This window comes from Thalassophryne amazonica, chromosome 23 (genome assembly GCF_902500255.1).
Source record: "Thalassophryne amazonica chromosome 23, fThaAma1.1, whole genome shotgun sequence".
Lineage (NCBI taxonomy): Eukaryota > Metazoa > Chordata > Actinopteri > Batrachoidiformes > Batrachoididae > Thalassophryne > Thalassophryne amazonica.
Window position 1 is genome coordinate 20,205,705 of NC_047125.1, and position 24,431 is coordinate 20,230,135.

The 24,431-nt window shown below is 41.2% G+C and overlaps 1 protein-coding gene across 3 annotated transcripts in view; it reads right to left on the reverse strand.

Annotated features, from left to right (window-relative positions):
- The window catches only part of pcxb (pyruvate carboxylase b), a 501,867-nt gene that overhangs the window by 53,330 nt on the left and 424,106 nt on the right, over window positions 1–24,431 (reverse strand). For all 3 annotated transcript variants that reach the window (XM_034164611.1, XM_034164610.1, XM_034164612.1), the window contains 3 exons: window positions 15,097–15,253; window positions 8,838–9,078; window positions 3,703–3,870 (listed from right to left, as the gene is read on the reverse strand). In XM_034164611.1, the coding sequence (XP_034020502.1) occupies window positions 3,703–3,870; window positions 8,838–9,078; window positions 15,097–15,253 (566 nt within the window). The remainder of the gene's footprint in view (window positions 1–3,702; window positions 3,871–8,837; window positions 9,079–15,096; window positions 15,254–24,431) is intronic.

Genomic DNA, 24,431 nt, shown 5'->3' on the forward strand with positions numbered 1-24,431 from the left:
GCAGACACACTTGTTTCTGGCGTAGTACTGAAAACGAGTTAACAGTACAATGTGCCACAAACGCAAAGACCAGCCAAATGTTTTGAATGAAGCTGTCTGTGCTGGCAGAGAGCAGCAGTGAAAACAGGAAGGCAAATGTCGCAGGCTCCAACAGTTATTTGGACCCTTTCACTAACTGTTGGAATACAAATGATAGTAAAATTAAATACAGTTAATCTAACAAAATATTCAAACTGTCAGACAGGACAAAGAGCCTCGTGTCAATGTAAAACCAGAGACAGACAGTCCAATCATTTCACACTTTAACTTGATGCTTGTGTAATTAATGAAGAGAAAAAGGTAATTTATCATTTGCATGTGTGTCTGTACAATGATGACACACACACACACACACACACACACACACACACACACACACACACACACACACACACACACACACACACACACACACACACACACACACACACACACACACACACACCAGGTCCTGCATTTCTTCCAGGGTTTATTCCTATAATGTTTCATTTTTACACTTTCCACACACTCGCATAACAAGCCTCCAAATGTTCAGAATGTGACAACTACAAGTTTAAGCTAACCGGGAAATTTGACAATTTGGCCATATTATCAAAGAATGACTTGTTTCACTGGCGGTTTTTCATCTTTGTGTCCACTGTCTCAACCTTCTGTACCTTCCTGTGCTCTGCAATCACAATCTGAAAGTTTACTCTGTGTTCCAGAAATTACAAAGAAGCTAGTGGTTCATATAAAGACCAAAACCACAAATACGTGGTCTATTAGAAAAGAAACCAACCTTTTTATTTTTTTCAAAAACTATATGGATTTGAATCACGTGCGATTACATCAGACAAGCTTGAACCCTCGTGGGCATGCGAGAGTTTTTTCACGCCTGTCGGTTCCGTCATTCGCCTGTGGGCAGGCTTTGAGTGAGGAGTGGTCCACCCCTCCCATCTATTTTTTCATTGTTTAGGAATGGCTCAGAGACTGGCGCTTTGCTTGATCAAAATTTTTTCAGAAACTGTAAGGCACATCCAAGTGGACACCATTCGAGAAATTCAGCTGGTTTTCGGTGAAAATTTTAAGGGCTGATGAGAGATTATGGAGTGTTACTGTCGCTTTAAGGACAACCCACGGAGCCAGACGGCGCGCCGCGCTCCGAGCCGCCGTCGTCAGCCTGTTTCGAGCTGAAAACTTCCAAATTTAAGCCTCTGTTGACCCAGGACGTCGTGAGAGAACAGAGAAGTTTCAGAAGAGGTCGGGATCACACAGTTTATCCGGACATTCCACTGTTAAAGGAGATTTTGTAATGAAAGACGTGCGGACGGATTCGCACGTCGGCAGGCAGCCACAGAGAAACACCTCCGTGTTGATAACCATTCATAAAATTCAGGCGGCTTTCAATGGTTTTCAGTCGAGTGAGTATCCGAGAAACTGTTTAACAGCTGGGCATGTTCAAACTTGTCCCGTAACACTTCCAACAGACGCACTGAGGGCCATGAACGGCTGCCTGCCGACGCGCGAATCCGTCCGCACGTCTTTCATTACAAAATCTCCTTTAACAGTGGAATGTCCGGATAAACTGCTGATCCCGACCTCTTCTGAAACTTCTCTGTTCTCTCACGACGTCATGGGTCAACAGAGGCTTAAATTTGGAAGTTTTCAGCTCGAAACAGGCTGACGACGGCGGCTCGGAGCACGGCGCACCCACCGGCTCCGTGGGTTGTCCTTAAAGCGACAGTAACACTCCATAATCTCTCATCAGCCCTTAAAATTTTCACCAAAAACCAGCTGAATTTCTCGAATGGTGTCCACTCGGATGTGTCTTACAGTTTCTGAAAAAATTTTGATCAAGCAAAGCGTCAGTCTCTGAGCCATTCCTAAACAATGAAAAAATAGACGGGAGGGGTGGACCACTCCTCACTCAAAGCCTGCCCACAGGCGAATGATGCAACCGACAGGCGTGAAAAAACTCTTGCATGCCCACGAGGATTCAAGCTTGTCTGATGTAATCGCACGTGATTCAAATCCATATAGCTTTTGAAAAAAATAATAAGGTCGGATACTTTTCTAATAGACCTCATATATGCATAAACAGTTTTCTAAAATGAGTAACTCATGGCTGTATTTTATTGTTTTAGCCTTATCATACCGTGCATCTGCAAAGTATTCACAACGCTTCACTTTTTCCACATTTTGTTATGTTATAGCCTTATTCCAAAACGGAGTAAATTAATTTGAAATTAAATTAAACAAAATTTTAAATTAAAGTTTTCCCCTCACAATTTGACTCACACTCACTGTCCTGCTGAAAGATGAACCGTCACCTCAGTCTAAAGCCAAGAGCGCTCTGGAGCAGGTTTTCATCCAAGATGTCTCTGTACATTGCTGCATTCATCTTTCCCTCAATCGTGACTAGTCTCCCAGTTCCTCCTGCTGAAAAACATCCCCACAGCATGATGTTGCCACCACCACGCTTCACTGTAGGGATGGTGCCTGGTTTCCTCCAAATATGACATGTGGCATTCAGCCCAAAAACTTCAATCTTTGTCTCATTAGACCAGAGAATTTTGTTTCTTGTGCTCTGAGAGTCCTTCAGGTGCCTTTTGCTAAACTCCAGGTGGGCTGCCATGTGTCTTTTACTAAGGAGTGGCTTCTGTCTGGCCACTCTACCATACAGGTCTGATTAGTGGATTGTTACAGAGATGGTTGTCCTTCTGGAAGGTTCAACTCTCTTCACAGAGGAATGCTGGAACTCTGACAGATTGACCATCAGGTTCTTGGTCACCTTCCTGACTAAGGCTCTTCTGCCCAATCACTCAGTTCAGACAGGTAGCCAGCTCTAGGAAGAGTTCTGGTGCATCTGAACTTCTTCCATTACAGACGATGGCGGTCACTGTGCTTATTGGGACCTTCAAAGTAGCAGAACTGTTTCTGTACCCTTCCCCAGATTTGTGCTTTGAGACAATCCTGTCTCAGAGGTCTACAGACAATTCCTTTGACTTCATGCTTGGTTTGTGCTCTGACATGCACTTATATGAAGACAGGTGTGTGCCTTTCCAAATCATGTTCAATCAACTGAATTTACCCCAGGTGGACTCCACTTAAATTAAAAAAAAAATCTCAACAATGATCAGTGGAAACAAGATGCACCTGAGCTCATCTTTGAGCTTCATGACAAAGGCTGGGAATACTTATGATTTCCTAGTATTTTTATTTTTAATAAATTTGCAAACTTTTTGCATATTGTCATTACGGGGTATTGTGTGTAGAATTTGAGCGAAAAAAAAGAAAAGAAATTTCATCTATTTTGGAACAAGGCTGTAACATAAAATATGGAAAAAGTGTAACACTGTGAATACTTTCCGGATGCACTATACCTCTGCACATATGAGGCCTCTTTTCCTCATTACCCATATTAATTCGTAATCTTAGAGTTTTTGTTCTTTATGTTGCTTGCATTTTGTCTTTTATAGTGGTGGTCCTAGCAGCAAGCAGTTACATGCTACATTAAATAAGAAAACAAACTTGTTTTTTGTATGGCTCTGCTGTATCAAAGGTCCCCCCCCCCATTAAATGCCCCTTTAAATTGGACACCTCGACAATGACAGCATTTATAGTGCAGGCAAAACCCTCTGAAAATGAAATACATGATTGTCAATAAAGTTGTAGTATACTTACAGCCACATCGACTACGTCGGCTCCCGCCTCCGCACACGCCAACATGGCTGCAACACCGGCTCCCGCTGTATCGTGAGTGTGCACGTGGATGGGCATGTCTGAGAAGCGGTCCCTCAGAGTGCCAATCAAGAGCTTACTGGCCTCTGGCTTCAGCAGGCCAGCCATATCCTGGTGAAACAGGAATAAAATAATAAATAACAGCAAGGAGTGAAAAATATAATGTGTTTTACTTTTAGATACACACTCATAAATGTTATTGCAACTTGTTTTTTGAGGTTTTTTTTTTTCTTTTTTCTTTAAAAAAAAAAAAAAAAGAGTTTCTTCAATTTGGAGTTCTCTTCTATGGAGCCTTACAACATTTATTTCAGCCACCTGTGCTCGCCTCATTAGCGTGCACACTGAACTGGCCTGAGGCACCTCATGAAAGCTGGAACAGACCACAAAATAAAGCCAATCAGTGGAGAATACAGACAAAATAATGGAAGCTGAAAAGAACATGGTTACAAACACAATTCAGGCTCTGAAAGCTGTGTTCTTAATCAAATTCTGAGTGAAAAGTGATGGTGGCCCACAAACACGCATCTGTTTGAGCTCCAACCTTCTCATTTGTTTGCAAAGGCTGTGCTGGAAAAGGGCAAAGTCTTCAATCCAGAGAAAAACAACCACCAGAATCAGGCTACAAAACCATTATATGGAATTCTTTTAAAATGACCAGTTTATGTTCACGAGCTGGACATCATGTTTGTCTACATGCGTGGCCTCAAAACATCTTTGAGAAAATCCACTCAGATTTTCAATTGGTCTAGGCTCACTGAAGTATTCCATAGATGTGCCATCATAGGCCTAGGCTACCAGGGGATCATCTCATTTCCTTTCTCCCACTATAAAATTACATAAAGAATGAGTCTATTTCTTCCTGCGTCTGTTCTTTGCGCTCATTTTCTCTCAGACAAACTCATTACAGCAGATGGCTCCTCCAAACACTCTGGTTTGGCTCAAAAACTGTAAATATATCAATCTATCTATTGTCCTTCCAAGCTTTCCGGATGCAAGCATCTCTCCTGATGGGAGCCAAGAAAATTGTACTCTTGGTCGTGTTGTCATCTGCTGTAGTCTGGCCACAATCTTCATCCTCAGCTCAGGACATGCTTCTGTCATAGGAGGTATTTGGGTCATCTGCTTCCTTAACACGACTCTCTCCTACCAGGCTCTGCTTCTTATGCTCACACTGTTCAGTATCATGCTGCTATTGCCTCTGGATTTCCTGTTTCAATCATAGCTTGATGTTACAACACTGAGCTACCAGGTGCTTCTGAGTTAGTGTGGAGGTTGTGCTTCTGTTTGCCCATAGTTCCCACATTTGTTGGATGTAGCCACTTTGATTGGGTCTGCCATCATAGTCGCATTTCATCAGTTCCATGTTGTCATTCCTTGTCCATGTACGTCTTGCTCCAGTGGCCCAGTTCCCATCAGTGTGTCCTGTTTCCTCAACAACTGACGGGTGGACCTGGTTAACCTGGACGACGTCCGATCCGGTATGACTTACTTTATTTGTCTCTCGCTCATGATTTCAAAGTAAGCTGGCAGGGTAGCATATGGGGAAGGGGACCTGTTGCTCCGACTCCAGCAATTCTAACACTACACTGCTCCATCTATCTATCTATCTATCTATCTATCTATCTATCTATCTATCTATCTATCTATCTATCTATCTATCTATATTGATCATGTACAGGCTCTCTGTTACATCACCCTAAGGTTTTCCTGAGGAGTAGTTTTCGTCCCTCAAATGGGGCAAACCTGTAGATCACCACCTTGCAAGTGCTCAACTCCATGTAACTCAAGATCAGTCTATAAGGTTGTCAAAAGGTGGCGTGGGGGCAAGACCAATGAGACCTGGGTGGGTTCAAATGGACCGGAAAACGCCCCCCAGCTCACGTTCCAAAACAAGTGGCGCTATGGCTAACAGAGTAACTTTGGTTTGGGTGTTTAATGCATATTTTTCTGGAGTGGGAAGTGGTTTTCATAACAGATGGCTCAAGTGTGGGTATTAAAACATATAATCACCATATTCTCCAAGTAACTGTTGCACCATTGGTGGTCGTGCTAATATTGAAGCAACAACGTCTAAGATGGTCCGTGAGAACAACTACCCCCATAGGAAGCCTTATGATCTTAGATATTTGTCATGAAGTGCTCAGAAACAATAGACACAGGCTTCTATGACAAATGCTTTCTTTTGGATCCAGCGTCAAGCGACGATTAAAGCAAGTGGAAAATTTATCATTCCCACATTTGCTTTATTTATCAGGACTGGAGGTTGGGGCTTGGTTCTGCTTTATGTTTCTTCCTGCTAAGGAGATTTTCCCTCACCACTGTCACTTTGTGTTTGCATTTGTGCTTGAATGCTGAATTTCTGAAACTTATATTCACCACAGAAAAATCTGAACCTGCTTCATAAGGAACGTGCCTCCAGATGACATCCTGTGATTTGGTACTCAAGTATATTAATAAAATCAAAATAAATTAATGTAACAGAGATAGATGGTGTTGATTCATGCGTTTCAAACATGACCCTCATGTCTTAACTGAATATCAAAGCTTCACCTTCAGGGGGTTAATTTATTCCAATTAGGAATCCATTAACTAATCCTCTTACAGTTAACTAATTAATTAAAGCACAAGATAAAGATATAACCTTGTGAGGAAAGCTACTTTGAGCTAATCTAGTTTAAAAGGCCAATCAGAAACAAAGCAGGAAAAAACCACACACAAGATTTTTTTTCTTTTCAAAACGTGCACAATTAGCGTGGACTTGACAAGTATTCATTAGGTAAATTTGAAGGGCTCGTTCATGACAACTCATTTGTGATAATTACACTGTATAAATCTCAATTTATATTAAATTTGCCAGACTTTCAGCTCAGATGTTTATATATGCCATTTTGTTGATCATTACCCTCCATGAACTTTTAATGCACGCTTATTTTCTCATTTGCTCAGCCTTTAATGAGGCAGCACCGGCTTTATGCGACAGATCACACTGTGGTGCAGAGCCAGTTTATCAGTCAATGTTTCGAAATATTCAGTCACACTTGAATGAATTAATGTACTCAGTATGAACACGTCTTCACTTGGACACATTCTGACACCAAAAGGCCAATTTTTACTATTGCAGTTGGACTTTAAATGTCTTCTGTGGCAAAGACAATTTAACTGCAGATTAAATCACCTGAGTCCAAGAAAGTGAGTCAGACAGAAAAATAAGTTCAGCTCAAGGCTAATCTTCGCACTGGGTCTCCAATGTACACTCAACAAAAATATAAACGCAACACTTTTGGTTTTGCTCCCATTTCGTATGAGATGAACTCAAAGATCTAAAACTTTTTCCACATACACAATGTCACCATTTCCCTCAAATATTGTTCACAAACCAGTCGAAATCTGTGATAGTGAGCACTTCTCCTTTGCTGAGATAATCCATCCCACCTCACAGGTGTGCCATATCAAGATGCTGATTAGACACCATGATTAGTACACAGGTGTGCCTTAGACTGCCCACAATAAAAGGCCACTCTGAAAGGTGCAGTTTTATCACACAGCACAATGCCACAGATGTTGCAAGATTTGAGGGAGCGTGCAACTGGCATGCTGAAAGCAGGAATGTCAACCAGAGCTGTTGCTCGTGTATTGAATGTTCATTTCTCTACCATAAGCCGTCTCCAAAGGCGTTTCAGAGAATTTGGCAGTACATCCAACCAGTCTCACAACCGCAGACCACGTGTAACCACACCAGCCCAGGACCTCCACATCCAGCATGTTCACCTCCAAGATCGTCTGAGACCAGCCACTCAGACAGCTGCTGAAACAATCGGTTTGCATAACCAAAGAATTCCTGCACAAACTGTCAGAAACCGTCTCAGGGAAGCTCATCTGCATGCTCGTCGTCCTCATCGGGGTCTCGACCTGACTCCAGTTCGTCGTTGTAACCGACTTGAGTGTGCAAATGCTCACATTCGCTGGCGTTTGGCACGTTGGAGAGGTGTTCTCTTCACGGATGAATCCCGGTTCACACTGTTCAGGGCAGATGGCAGACAGCGTGTGTGGCGTCGTGTGGGTGAGCGGTTTTCTGATGTCAATGTTGTGGATCGAGTGGCCCATGGTGGCGGTGGGGTTATGGTATGGGCAGGCGTCTGTTATGGACGAAGAACACAGGTGCATTTTATTGATGGCATTTTGAATGCACAGAGATACCGTGACGAGATCCTGAGGCCCATTGTTGTGCCATACATCCAAGAACATCACCTCATGTTGCAGCAGGATAATGCACGGCCCCATGTTGCAAGGATCTCTACACAATTCTTGGAAGCTGAAAATGTCCCAGTTCTTGCATGACCGGCATACTCACCGGACATGTCACCCATTGAGCATGTTTGGGATGTTCTGGACCGGCGTATACGACAGCGTGTACCAGTTCCTGCCAATATCCAGCAACTTCACACAGCCATTGAAGAGGAGTGGACCAACATTCCACAGGCCACAATTGACAACCTGGTCAACTCTATGCGAAGGAGATGTGTTGCACTGCATGAGGCAAATGGTGGTCACACCAGATACTGACTGGTATCCCCCCCCCAATAAAACAAATCTGCACCTTTCAGAGTGGCCTTTTATTGTGGACAGTCTAAGGCACACCTGTGCACTAATCATGGTGTCTAATCAGCATCTTGGTATGGCACACCTGTGAGGTTTGATGGATTATCTCAGCAAAGGAGAAGTGCTCACTATCACAGATTCAGACTGGTTTGTGAACAAAATATTTGAGGGAAATGGTGATATTGTATATGTGGAAAAAGTTTTAGATCTTTGAGTTCATCTCATACAAAATGGGAGCAAAACCAAAAGTGTTGCGTTTATATTTTTGTTGAGTGTAATTGCACGCACATGCTGCTGATAAATTATCCACTTTTTTTTCCCCAGCTCACTTTATTTATTTCAATGACAGATGGGAACAGATTTCAACACACTGCATTGTGTGTGCCAGGAATCTCTTGATCATCAACAAAAAATATTTAGCGCACCAATAAAGCAGTTTCAAATCAAACTCTTACCACTTTTTATCAACATTTTCTCACCTTAATGGACAGAATGTGAGTTCCGGCTTTAACAAGCTCATCTGCCAAGTTCACGTAGTAATCCATGGAGTACTTTTGTCTCATCGGGTCAGAGACGTCGCCGGTGTACGAGATGGCAGCTTCTATGACGCCCCCTGCTTTTCCGACAGCCTCCATGCCGAGCAACATGTTTGGCAAGTAGTTCAGGGAATCGAACACTCGAAAGATATCCATGCCGTTCTCCTTGGCCACCTCACAGAACCTGCAAAGCAAAACGAGGTAGTCTGTCAAACAAAATACTGCTTTTTAAGATCCACTTTCAAATCGTTTCAACAATTCTGCAGTCGACACTATCGCACTGGGCTCCCCAATGAGTTTGTCTTCATGCACTCTTACCTCATGGATAATTGCGCGCATTTCGAATGAGGTACAATGCTTGTACTCCATATCACCGGTCATATGTAAATATCACTGCAAGTCAGTAAATGCAATACTCAACTATTTGTGTGAAAACTGTGTTCACACTGTTTGCAGGAATGCCCAATAAGTGGGAATAGATGTATGCTTGCCTCATTAGCCAAGCTGAGAGTGGCAAATCCCACTGATTATTGCCTTGGCCTCTGTATCTTAATCAGGTGTTTTGTCACTGAGTGCTTAATGCAGCTGCAAACACAATATTTACACCAGCTGAAGCCTTTTTTGTGTTGGCATATTAAGAGATGCACTGAAAGTTGCACTACAACACCATTTGCAGTCGTACATCTGTGTGCACAAATCAAACGGATACCAAAAGTGCACATCAATTAGTAAGATTTTGTTGTAGAAACCCTAAGAAGTTCTACTGTGGCTGCAGAGTGGACTGCAGCGCCGTGGAATGCACTCTGAATTAATTAAACGGACTCACATTACACTTTGATTTGATTTAGTTAATGAAGATACTTGGGCAACTTCGGTTTCAGCCGCTGCGCTGACACCATCGAGGGTGAGAGAGAGACAGAGAGGGGAAGATAGAACGATAAGGGCCAAGAGATCAAAGCCATTAATCACAATCTGGTGCAAATTTTCGATGGCATTCTCCCTACGCGACAGAGGAAAAGAAAGAGGAGAGTGAAACATGGGAAAAAGGAGGGATGTGTAATGTAGAGAGATGAACGGAGGAAGAACATGGGGAGTTACAAGAGTGGGGGGATAAATAATTGTGACAAAGGGGGGGGCACAGAATGGGGAGGGCTGTGTGATCCAAGTGTAAGGAGGGAGGCAGAACAGCTGCATTAGTCAAAAAGCAACAACTAATTTATCTGCGGTGAAAAGAAGCACGCTGCATCTGTGTCTGCACATCGTCATCACCACGGCAGCTTGTGTATCCATTTGGAGAAGTGTCGCCGTGCGCGCCAGTCCTCTTCACACGGGCACACATGTGCGTGGGAGTCAAAAAGAGTATCACTGAAGAACATCTGTGGAAGTCACTGCACGCACCGAGTGGAAGCCATCGACTGAAACGACACGAATTAGCTTGTTGGTGTGCACGTGCAGATGTCACAAGCTGACACAAGTGTCTGCCAACCCGCAGACACGTTTATCACAGCTTCAGTTTTATTTGGGATATATCTATATCTGCAAGAACACACAAGTATGATGTTTAAATGCTGAAGTCCAGTTTACCATTACTTAAAGGACGCCTCATGTTTTTAACGTCCCAGTTAGTAACACAACATAAAAGTACTCATGATTTTAAGTGTCTCCACACACGTGCTAATAATTAGTGATCTCTGATGTATTTTATTCCTCTCACTCTAAGTGTTAGCAGGTGCATTTCCGGAAAACGTTTCAATCGGCAATTCTCTGCATTTTTCAGTGTGTGACATCCTTATTAGCAAAACAGAAACATCTCTGACTGACAGACAGACAGACAGACAGAGGGAAATTAACCTGCTCCATCTGAAAACAAAGCTTCTGAGCTGCTGTTCAAACGTGATGGCTCGGATTTACAGAGAGCAGAAGGCACGCTTCACCCTGAAACGCTTAACTTTTCAGTGTCGGATTTTGGTGCCTAAAGTGGTGCGCTGTTTGTGTGGATGCTGGTTTACTGAAGCTGATGTGGACATGGGGACATCTGACACTGTTTTAAACAGACTGCCTGGACAGGGAGATGGATTTGTTACATTGGAAAAAGTCAGAACACATTATTTCCAAGACTTCATGGACATTATTTTACATGCCACGATCAAGAGAGAGACAGAGCTGCAGCCAGCGATCTCACCCGTGTGTGCATTTCTTTGATCGTGTGAAGTTTACATTTGGAAATTAATCCACAACACGACGGTGTGTGTGGCATGCTCCCCTTTTGTGTTTTGTGGCTACATTTCTTTCTTTCTTTTTTTAACACTATGAGAGAGTGTAAATTTGGAACTAGAATGTGTGTGTGTGTGTGTGTGTGTGTGTGTGTGTGTGTACCTGTGCGTGCGCTGTGCAGCTGACGAGACACTCACTTTTCCCAGGCAGCAGATGCATTTTTTAAATTTTATTAACACTTATAATTAATCGTGCACAAAGCTGATCCTGAAACAGAGATGGTTATTGACAGGCTGCATTTATGACTCATGGCAGGGCAGGTGCACAGAAACCTCCTTGGAGCTGCAGCTTTTACTGTGACTACATCGAAATTAACAGTTATCACTTAAAAATGAGTCATCATAACACAACATCACACTTAAGTCAACTTTGGAATTAATCTGTGCCTCAGTTCTTAAAAATATCAGCTTCATTCCATTGAAGCGCACGCTGGGACACTTCTAGTTGCGATGTCACTCGTCAAACACCCGAGTACATATAAGTAGTTTGTTTTCAGACGTGTCCGTAGCTGTTTGTTGTGAATGCCGTATACTTTGAAACCGGTTACGGAAGTGCACAAAGTAATCCCGGTGGATCATCGGATGGTCACTAACAGCCTAAATCTAAATTGTTATGATTTTGGTGCGACATGTCCTTTAATACTTCAAACAAACAAATATTTTGTTTTATTTATAAATAACACAAAAGACTGAACTATTGAATTTAATTATGTCAAAATAAATCTTCAATGGAATAGTTAAATTGTGTTAAATTCTCTATAACCTCTGAGAATTGGGTGACCCAGTGGGTCACAGGTGATTTACTTACCCCCTGCTAACATCTGTAGCTTAGAGAAGAAAGAAAGTGTGCAGGGTTTTGTTTTTTTTTTGTTTTTGATTTTTTTTTTTTGTTTGCTTGTTTGTTTTTTGTGCAGGTTCGTCCTCATTAGTGAGATCAAAGGAGGACAAGATGAAGCCACACACAGGTAAAGTGTGAGATGAAGAGATGCCAAATCTGAAAATAGCTTTGGGCAAACTGCAAATTTTAAGCACATATTATGTCCCTTCCCAACATGTAAAAACAGGCAAAAAGGTAAGGTCTGTGTACACAACACTCATGCTACAACTGGTTTAATCTCAATTTCAAACCTCAAATCTGTCCTGAACCTGCTCCTAGTTTAATTTACTGCCCCACAATCAACAGATGAGTTCTAAACATACATCTAATACTGTAGCTATGAGTGCTAGCATAAGTAAAGTGCATATTAGTCTGATGTCATGAAATCATGAAAAAGATCTGGTTCTTTTTTAAATTAGGAGGTAGAACCAGATCTTCTTCAAGGTAGACTTGAATAAAATCAACTCTACCTTGAACATGAGCCCCAGTACTTGTGCTGTGGTGGCTGGTCCACAAGCCAGATGTCTAAATGTCATTTGGGTAGAGATGCTGTATTCCAGGTGTTACAAGCAATCTTCTATTTACATTTGGGACACAGGTATCATGCCCAATCACAATAAAAGACTTATTCCTCTCTGGGAAGGATGGTCTGATGACCTGGACTGCAACTACTACAAGATACTACACTGCTCTCTGACAACACACTTGCAAGGATCACTCGCAACCAGTGATGCCGGTAATGCGTTACTTAGTAACGCGTTACTCTAATCCGACCACTTTTTTTAGTAACGAGTAATCTAACGCGTTAATCTTTCCAAATCAGTAATCAGATTAAAGTTACTTCTCCATGTCACTGTGCGTTACTGTTATTTTTCATTGTGGGTCGATAGCAGCATTAAACTTGGTCTGTGGGCAGGAGGTCGGGGTTCGACTCAACTGCCCACTTTAAGCGAGCTGTGAGCTTTTCATCCACGGTTTTTTGCAGCTGCTCGACTCGTCCTCACCTCTTAAAGCGCGGTGATCAGCACACCTGCACTGAGCTTTACAAAGACATTTTTATACTTTTTCCCCTCCTTTATTTAGAATTCTGAGCTGAGCCGCTCCGTATCGTCTCGTTAAAAACAGCTGATCCTCCGCGACGCGTCAACAACTAACACTATTTTCCACTCAAATGCACCTAAACTCTCTTTCTGAGGACCACATGATGTGAAAACGCAATAAAACTTTCTTACCTGTAAATCTGGTCCTGTTTTCTACATAAATAAATGTTATCCATTCTTTGTGCTCAAACGCCAAAGCAGGGGCGAATCCAGATGGAATGGGCGTGGGGCAGGGATGTGCCCCCCTCCCCCACAACACCCCTAGATTAAAGGTCCAGTTTTGAAGCCGTTTTTTACTACAACTACTAATATTGCTTAAAATAATAATAATTTCGACAAGTAAAATGTTTAGAGACTTAGAATTTAATAGTTACATTTCTAAACAATGTAGGTTTGAAATTGCAAGTTTTACTGTTACAGTGCTGTCAACAGTTAAATATGAGGTCAAGAAAGAGGTCTTTATTTTACTTTTTATAAAACAAGTATTTATTTTCATTGAAGTCAAGAAAGGGTGACTATAAAGTGAGTTGTTGTCGGCAGCTGGGGAAAGTAACTAAAAAAGTAACTAGTAATCTAACTTAGTTACTTTTACAATTGAGTAATCAGTAAAGTAACTAAGTTACTTTTTCAAGGAGTAATCAGTAATCAGTAATTGGATTACTTTTTCAAAGTAACTGTGGCAACACTGCTTGCAACAAGAGTGACCAGAGCAGTCTGATCTCTTGTCCTAGAACTCACCATCAACCCCATCCTATCTCAACAAGTACTCATTGAACACATGCTTGAGTATCAACAGTACTTTTTTGCTGAATAAGTTAACTACTGCAAAGCCTTTCATAGGTCAATTGGCCTGATTTGTCAGACACACATAGAATTAACAGGTTCCCCCAAAATAATTCAATGCATGCACAGACTAGGTGCCGAGTACAGTCCTGACATCCAGCAACATGGGTACCTTTGTTGGTGAGAAAAGGTTCACCAACATCAATTTAAGGCTATGATTTTTGGGGAATCAATGGATGCTCTCAGTGCAGCACTTAAGAAGCTTAGTAAGTGATCAAAGGGTTTAGATTTGTGATTGCCCTAAAGCCAGACTAAGAACTAGGCTTTCACTGAATTGACAGACTCTGGCATTCAAAGTTTGCATTTTTAGTGAAAGTATTCAACTTGAGAGATTTCCTGATCATGGCAGTGACGACGACTTTTTGTGAACTCTGCCTATGAGGTTGAGATGCACTTATGAGGTCACTGGACAAAGGTGTTTGGTAATGACAATACCTTGGCAATCGATTAAAAGGTCCAAGTCTTCAGGATTCCAGTATTTCCATTCTTACTGTAAGGTACTGAGAGTTAATTCCTAACTAGTGGTTTAAGGTGATGACTGGTTATCTATGTAACTCGGTCTCTCTGGAGAATTCTTACTGCTACAGTGACTCTGTCAAAAGAGCAGTGACTTCAGCAGCCTCAGAGGAGCTTCATCAGAGGTTGGAGGTCATCACAGAAGAACGAGACTTCCACATCATGAAGATAAAATTTTACAAAACAAGAAGTGGGATCCACTGATATCCTATTGTTAGTTGTACAACTCAGGACTGTAATTTATCCTTTAAAATGTCTCCTCAGGCTGAAGGTGACGAGACCATTCCCATAGCAATGACCCAGACAGGACTTTTTCATTATAAGATGACAATGACAAACAATGAGCAGCACAAATGCTTTCATCAAACCATTGTTTTTAGCAAAGCAATATTCAGGGACATACGTACACTGTGTACAAAACAATTCAGGTTAATACACAATTTGAATGCACTCATATTTACACTTAAATATATTATCTTAAAATTTGTCCAGCAAATCTGCCTGACACCGTTTACAACCACTGAACTCTTTAAACCTGAGATTAACTGCAGTGAGAGGAGAAATCTCAGATGATGAGTGTGTGGGTGACTCACTTAAAGACGGCGTTGTCGGGGTAGTTGGTGTAGCCCACGGCGTTGGCTCCTCTCAGCAACATCTGGAACGGGACATTTGGGATCAAAGCTCTCAGCTCTTGAAGTCTTTTCCATGGACACTCTGACAGGAACCGCATGGCCACGTCAAATGTAGCACCTGCACACACACAAAGGTGTCGTCTTTTATCTCAACTTTCATCTTTATTTGACCATTTTCACATATTTTTCTCACTGACTGCGGATATAAAAGTCCTACTGCTAACGGACGCCCAGATATTGGATGATACATGGACAGTCATTCTTATTTCTAACAGTTTCATCATTTAATTTTAAAAGTTACTTTAAAACCCAAGAAATGTTTTAGTGCAAGAGGCAAAAAAAAAAAAAAAAGATAGCAATCTCTCATTTTCCTTTCTGTGGGAGTAGATTAGTGAATTTCATACCAGTTTATCATATCAGCCAGAACTATTGAAGCCTCTAGTGGGTTTCTGCTGATCCAACACTGTCATCATTAAATTCCATTTTATGAGCACTCACACATTTGAACACAGGGAGAATACGAAGCACGGCTGCTTGTTCGCTACTTCAGAAGAGGCAGCAAAGCCTGTTCTATTTATTTATTGCATACCTGTTATTTAGTACATTATGTCATTTAGTATTTATAGTATATCAGTTATTTTATATATTCATCTTTCCACCCTGCAATTTGCACACGCATAGTATTTTTTTTTTGTATATTTGCTATTTTTTTTAATTCATTTTTGTTTTTGCACAGAGCCAGTTTCATTCCACTTGCTATACAAGGTAAAATGACAAAGAAATCTTCAATCTGGGTTCTTTGGATTTAAGCTCACAACAACAGCACCACAGTGACTGGTTTGGAAATAAAGTGACTGACAACATTCCTATAGGGTGCCACACATATTAGGATTAATATACCAGCACATGCAAGATATCAAACATAATTCTGGGTGAGGAATTCCTCTGGGACTATGGATTTGTCTCTTAATTATGCGAGGTAAATGAAAACAGACAGCAGGTCCTGCATACCAGTGCCTTAGGGATACAGTCTACAAACTGCTGCCTGCCCCCTTTCTCCAACCAATCAATCAATCACAAAGGTGAGACAAAGTAAGACACAAACGGAAACGAGCTTCTTATTCCACATCCACAATTTCAACCACTCGTATTAAAACCCCAATTTCAATTTAATTTCAATTTATTCATTTTATACAGCACCAACTCACAACAGCATCGCCTCAAGGCACTTCACACAAAATAATTCAAAAAACAAGATAAAATGAATTAGAAAATTAGCCATGAGTAAGAGAAAACAAGTGCGTCTTAAGTCTAGACTTGAAAGTCTCCACAGAATCTGACTGTTTTATTGACACAGGGAGATCAGTCCACAGAACAGGGGCAGCAAAAGAGAAAGATCCATGACCTGCAGACTTTTTATTCACCCTAGGGACACAAAGTAATCCTGCATCCTGTGAACACAAAGCCCGGGCTGGTACGTAGGGTTTAATAAGATCAGCTAGGTAGGGAAGTGCCAGGCCGTGAACAATTTTGTAGGCTAGTAGCAGAACCTTAAAATCTGATCTCACAGACAGGAAGCCAGTGAAAATATGCCAAAATGGGAGTAGTGTGGTCAAACTTTCTGCTTCATGTTAAAAGTCTGGCAGAAGCCCTTTTTCACAGAAAAAAAATATTATTTTGAAAGTAGCTTGAGGGCATAAAATAGGTGGTCTAGACCAGAAACTGGATTTACACCAGACTAATGTCACATATTAATAGTGGAGAAGATCAGATAAAGGGCAAGGTAATCAAAAATACAGTCTTAAAATCGTATCTCCACAACCAATAGGTCTTGAGAGGGGATTTAAAGGTCATATCAATCGGTTAATCATTGTCATGGGCATGAAATGTCATAATTGCCCAAAAGTATGGCTCTCGCAAAAATACAGTGATAACATGTGTTAATGCAATGAAAAAAGCATAAACTGGAAGTGGCTGGATACTCTGCTGAGTGAGCCAAGCGTGAAATCAAACTGCACGTTCTGCATTAAAGCTGAGCGTATGGAAGCGCTTTGCCTTCTAAGAAGTTTCAGGGAGAAGGACCTGGACGTGAAACAAACCACAGGCAAGTTCTGTCAAACTAAACTAAAATATTCTGAGAATAAGACAAACATGATTTCCCGTGTTAGATGTTTCCACCAAAAAGCAGAAGAAAAAAGAAAGCAGGTGGGATTTTTTTTTTTTCCTTTTTGTGTTTGGGAGGTAGCTAAAGGACGAATAAGAGGATTTTGTTTTGAACTCTATTTTACCACTACGGTATAAACCATCAACCATTTTCGTATCTCAGAAGCCACATTCATGCATGTCATTAGGTTGTAATTTTATTAATGAATTTTGAGGTGGAAATTCAGAAATCTATTAGCATTTACAACATCACGGCATCCTCAGTCATGACTGCTAAGACAAGTCATGTTACAAATACTATTTAATTGCTTTTAACAAAAACTTGATTTCTCTTTGCAATATGTTTGCATGCTTTATATATTATTTAAGTTGCTTGTATCACAGTTTTTTTTTTTCCAAAGATGTCCACAACAATTAATGTCACTGAGTCAAGAATAAAAATAGAAATGCACTCATCTGAGTCATTTTCCATTGTTCTCACCCACAGCAAGCAGCTGCTGTTGTTTATTCATGCTTTCCTTGCAAAGACAACAAAGCAAAAAATTTGTTATGGCAGGCATCCAGCTGATCAAGTGACCGCATGCTTTTTGGAAGCTGGAAGTTCCCATCGTCTTGAATGCAGCATAAACCTCTTGCTTATTACACCACTCACTTTTGTGAGGTTGCAATGCTCGGTTGGGTTCCTTACCTCAGACCAAGTGGGTGTATCTCAGAACTAACAGGAGTTGAGATATGCACTGGCGGATCTAATTCAATGGCTCTGATACAACTTGCCAGCCAAAAGTTTAACCCTCTAGGGTCCAGGGTACAAATTACTGTTTTTGACTCATTTTGGTTTTTACCTTCATAATTGACCTTAAAAACTGTTTACTTTGCATTGTTTGATGTCACTGTTTTCGGCACAACCTCACCTGTGTAACTTTACAGTTTTTCTTTCATTCTCACATACTGTATTAACACACTGAACCTAAATTCACACAAAAACATAAAATCCGAATAGAAAATGCATTTTTAAAACTGAACACCACAAACATGTTTCACAAACCATTTTTAGAAATTAGAATACACATATAAATTGTAAGTTTCAAAAATGTATGTACAAATGTAGCAAACAAAGTTATATACAACTACTTACATTAAAATGCAGGAATTGTTTCACGCTTTTTGCTTGTACAACTATTTACAAAACAATAACATATCACACATTATTTGTGCCATTCAAAAAAACAATTCCTGTCCAACACAAAACCGAGTGCACACGGTCCTGACCCACAAGAGGAGCCTCACTCCTTTTGTTGCCGACCCTGCAGGCAGTGTTGCCATTTTTGTCTGTCTTTGGTGGCATTTGGTGGCACAGGAGTGGGGCAAGCTCTGCACTGGCTCACTGTCTAACCTTGTGAACTTTATGGCTGCCTGAATTGGTGTTTCCCTCAACCATCTTGTCTCCTGACATAAGTCTAGGCAAATGGATCCACCATGAAAAAAGAAGCCTGAAATTTGACCTCACATGGGCAAATCCAGAACCCACCTGCACATTTTGCCAAGACAGGTGCAGATTAGAGTGAAGACTCATTAATATATCCAAATAATTGAAGTGATATTTCCAACGTTCTACTTGCCTACCTGGTTGTTTGTGTGGAACCTTACCATTATAGAGTATAAAATAACATTGTAATATTTGATGTCAGAAACTGAATTAATTTTTTTATGCATCCCAAGCAATTACCTGTTCCAAATGTACAAAATACATTCTTGAATTGCCCGAGACTGCAGGAAAATGCACCCTAAATTTCTAATTTTTCTGAGGACTGCATACCCCCGCACCCTCTTATTCAAACCCCGCCCCCCGCCCCCCCAAAAGGAACCTAGATCCACCCTGATATGCTTTTACTCAACGTGTTGCAATTTTTAGTTATAGTGCAACAATTTCTACAACCAGTCATACAACAGTTCAGTGCCAAAAAGATAAACTATTTGATACAACACACAACACAATGACCCCTTTAAAGCAACATCGAATTTTGCCTGAAGAAGAAAGGAAATAAAATTTAAAGACATTTAATGGGAGTATAATGTTGTAGTTGCAGCGATCGAACAAATAAAATTTACAGATAACTCAGCGAGACACAATTAGTGAGGTTTTTAATGACACAGTAAAGACTCATTGCCCTCATATTGGTCAACGCCTCAGTGCAACTGAATTTCCCCTTGTTGTAAAATAAAGTTCTATAAAATGAAGTTCTAGCTCACGCTCTAGAGCCAATAATGGGAAACCCGTGATAAGCAACAATGATTAATTGCTGTAATTTAAATCATCTGGTCACATAAACACACATCTCAGCACTTATCAGCAGTTTTGCTCAAGTACGCAATTATGCCCTTGATGCATAAGACACTTTATTCTCCCTGATCAGTTTCCAGTAGGGTTTTTTTTTTCCCCTCCTGTGCTTACAATGAGAAGCTGAATCCTTCTCAACTTTGTTCTGTCCATACATTGGCGCTCGCGTTCCCGTTCCTTCAACACACGAACGCACGCAGCAAAAACTGACTTTACAAGTGCTGAGCTTCACAAGAACTTCCCGCGCAGTATTTAACAATCTGCTGCTTCACTAACTGATAAATTTGCAGAGTGCGGAAGCCATACAAAGGGCCGTATAGATCGTCGCTTTTTGTGACCCACTTCATATTACTGTATCTTCTGTGGTGCAGGGATGGGGCGCCATATCAGACAGGGACTTAATCCTCAAAGGGTTTCACAGGCTTAATCTCCTCAATGATTCATTCTGTCTCTAAGCAGCTGAAACATGTGAAAGCAATATTCCAGTCTGGGTTTAAAAAAAGAAATAACAAAATAAAAAACTTCAGGGGGACGATGTGTCAAAATAGCAGCCCTCAATTATCATGAGTCATCTCTTCTAAGTGATTTATTTCACCAGAATGCAACATTCGCCAACACTGATCACTGTAATTAAAGCGGATGCTGTAGGAGTTTCCAATCTACAAGCACAGATGTTGTTCCCCTCGTGGTCATGGGGCGGCCTCCTGCCAAGATACTAGATATCTTCAGTGCCAGTGATCTGGCTGCTAATCCTCCAGCCAACCGTGAAGCGCCAAATCTCAGTGAGATTGCAAAGGCGGTCAAACATCTGACGGTTGGGAAATCTGAAGGGAACTGGAATATGAGGGCTGAACTCATACCCCATGATCTTTGACTGGGTTTGTGATTATTCTGAGTCAAGAATAAGGACAGTTTCTCTCTCTCTCACACACGCACACAATCGAAATAGCAAGTGTGAAAGCTGCCTCGTACCACCGTCTGGATCAAAGAACCAAAAATTTGGTCCAATCAAAAGAGATGGCCTCAGGTCCAGAGCTCATTGAACAGTGGGGTCTGGTGCAACACCTTTTTTGGATAGTTCACACTTTTGGACAATTTATCAGAAGTAAGCAGGTTGTAGCCATCCATTAAGGAGTAGAAGAAGAAAAGAAACTGACAATTGAATTAATTTACCTGATTAAAACCGGGGGGACGTCCAAAGATCCAGACTTTCAACGACCTCCTGCACCAGCCACCAAAAATGCATTTGTATGTGGTGAAGGTGTTGATTAAGTTGATTACAGCTGTAGGATTTATTGCTACCATGTGTCATGAAGAAAGATAAATGTCTGGGTGCTGAATATCCTGCCGTTACCATGTGAAGGATTGTAGCTAACCAAAAGCTGGCAAATGGTTGTCTTTGGTCCTCGATCTGTCCAGAGAATCTTTGGGTACCACTGGAATGACTACATATCAAATGAGTGGTTCCTTTGGGAAACTCAGATGAGGTGTACTTCTTGCATGAAGACAGAACAACAGCTACAACACTGTAGCTATGTGGTGCACTTCCCAGAGTAGGATCAACACCTAGACACCTCAGCGTTCAGGATTCAGTTCACTGGGGAAAAAAAGGCCAAAAGGATGCCCACATGTCACCTGGGCCTGGCAGGCATATGACTACTTTAAAGAGGTTAGGGTGGGCTGGTGTTCAGCCTGGGTGGTTGCCCATTCCATCGTGTGGTGGACATGACAAGCGGCACCAGGGCGTGATGCCATGCTGACTAGACCTGCTTTAAGGTACACTTGCAAGCTGCTACTGTGAAGCAGTGCACTCGAGGTCGATCTTTACTGCAGTGAACTGATATTTATAGGTTCACAATTTAAAGTCAATAGGAGGCGAGAATAAGTGTGAAAACTATGGACTGTCTGGATTTTCATCAATCTCACTGGTGAAACGTTTTGAAGAATGTTTAAAAGGGCCAAACTATACACTTTTTGAGTTAGCTCCTGTAGGTAACTGGACGTCTTAACAACAGATATTAAAGGCTGTAGCAGACAATGAAGTGATGCCTTTGAAGAGAAAAAAATAAAAAAATCAAGAATGCACCAATGTCTTATAACTGTCCAGCCATAAATCCGGCCTCATTTTATGCAAACATGCCTTAGCAGGGTGTCTGGAGTTCAACTTTTAAAGAAAAATTGTTTCCATTAATTACACCAATACAGGTTGCCACATCAGCCTTCCAACTAGGCTAAAACCTCAAGGGTTCCAGGAAGCTCCAGGAGTTCCAGGAGCCCCCCATGGGCTCCTGCTCCTGGACCTCGTGCACAATACGGTACCTTTAAGGGTGGTTTTAGACAACATCCTCATGACTTTATGATCATGTATCCTCTGCCACATATTTAAATTTTAATATAAAGTTAAGTAGTTTGTTGCTCTCCTTCAGAAAACCTCTTTTTATTCCTGATGTGGCCACACTCAGCTCCAGATCATTACAGTTATAAGAGCTTTACTTTCTTGCTCAAGGACAGCATAAATAAGTACTTTCACCACATCCTGTATGAAGCGTTCACTGAAATGTGACAAAATGGGTTGACATATCTATCCTGTGCAAAAATAGTCTGTTCCCCACTTTAGTGTTCTTCTGCACTTCACTGTCTGCACCCATGTCTCCGCCTCATACTGTAAATCACTGCCCATTTTAACACCGTCTTACGAACCTAGTCGTGAAAATTGAGACGTCACTTCTCGTCTGTCATCAAACTTTTCACCGGTCCACCTTTTGCACAACACAATTAAAAGCAACACCGAGGGTTCAATCTACAACTTGGTGAAAAGAAGTGTGAAGTGCAATCAGGTGTCATGTTTACATTTGATGCGGTTTCCATTTCCACACCCAGCACCCGTTTTCTTTTAATCACTTGTATACAAGCATTTGCGAGGGCCATCCCGGTTCATCCCGCAGTGAAAGTTCTGCAGCCAAAGTGGCCCAGTGGCCCACGAGGCAAGTTACGTCACCAAAAACCACATGCACAATGGGCAGTGAACACGCTTCACACAGAGGCCGGATGCCAGAGGGAGTTATTCCTGATCGCTTGTCGCCTGTGTGCTTGCCCAAGTGGTTGGTAAGGTTAGACCTTACGCATGTTAAGCATCTTGAGGCGACTTTGTTGTGATCTGGCACTATATAAATAAAGTCAACTGACAGGACGGAACAGGTTTTGAACGACTCAAGAGTCACAGAACTGTTATTGCAACTTTGGGCATTATGTCACTTTTGCCAACGGATCTGTTTCCTCACCAAATAAAACACCTCTCCACACCTTTCACGTGCGTCTGCTCCATACCACAGCATCATGTGCCCCACTTCAAAGCGAATACCAGCTGACACTGATTGGCTGATATTATGACAGGAGTTCAACACACTCATCAACAATGGAGCATCCACAACCCTGAAGAATGGGCCCTGCGGTTTTTAAAATATTGCTTATGGCTAAAAAAGCTTTAAAACACCGTTTAAGACCCTCTTTTGCAGTAAAACATATTTTTTTCCTTCCATTTCCCTAAAATCTGATTTATTTTGGGCTTTAAACGTCTAAATGACGTCCCCTCTGGACTGCGCTTAAACCCAGTGAGAGGCTGCTGCAGAGCAATAAGACTCCCAAAACTAGTGTGTGATCATAAATTTTTTAGTAAAACAAGATTCTTATTAAGATCACAATCAGAGAGGCTTTTTTAACTTTTTCCAAATACACGATAAAGAAATGCTTTGAAGAGAGAAAAATCTTGCAAAGCACATTTTTGTTACTGTGTGTGGAATAACTCGCTAAATAGGCACCAGGGAAGCCTGAAAAGCCAAAGCATAAATTTGCCCAATTTGTGTCAGCCTGTGGTCAGGTTCATAATTACATCAAATGTGGTATGAGAAATATTTGAGCTCTTTTTGTCAAAATATCTCAACAGCAATTTACTTTTATGATAACCTTTATATCTGTTCAAACACAAGTCAACAGTTGCTTAATGTGAGATCTGCTCAGTGTGCTCTCTTGCAGTAATGAAATATATTGCTGAGCTCAAACAGTTTCCCCATGATGGGCTACCAGGACAAATTTAATTTAAAGGTTTACAACACCAAAGAGGATTCACTGCCGGCTCCCGCAGATATTTCTTCTCCTTTTGTTCAACATAAAATGATGAGTGCAATCACCAAAACAAATGTACTTTTTTTTACTCTGGTTTGGTTGTTCTAGTGATTTACTCAAATTAAAACCTCCAAGTAATACAACAACACTTCAAATATTTAATTGTAATTGGCCAGTAAATGAAATGTTTCCAGCTCAAGAGGCTCAAGGGGATCTTATTTCCCGAACTGTGTGTCCTGTGTTCCAAGAAGTATTTGTTCTGAAAGTCATTCACAGGAACTGCACTTCACATAAGTGTGTCGAGAGCGTAGAAGCAATCTCACTGACGTGGTTCACGAGTGTGACAGTTTGTGGACTGTCACCTGGAGTGCAGTGTGTGGATTTTTAGGCTTTGTGGAGACTGACAGTTGAAATTGGATTCACTACACGTCTGATTCAAATCTGATCTCACTGACTAAGTGACACCATTATATACAGCAAGTGACCAGATCTGATTTCTCTGTATATTCTATCTATCTATCTATCTATCTATCTATCTATCTATCTATCTATCTATCTATCTATCTATCTATCTATCTATCTATCTATCTATCTATCTATCTATCTATCTATCTATCTATCTATCTATCTATCTATCTATCTATCTATCTGTGGGGGCTGGTGAAAAAAAATT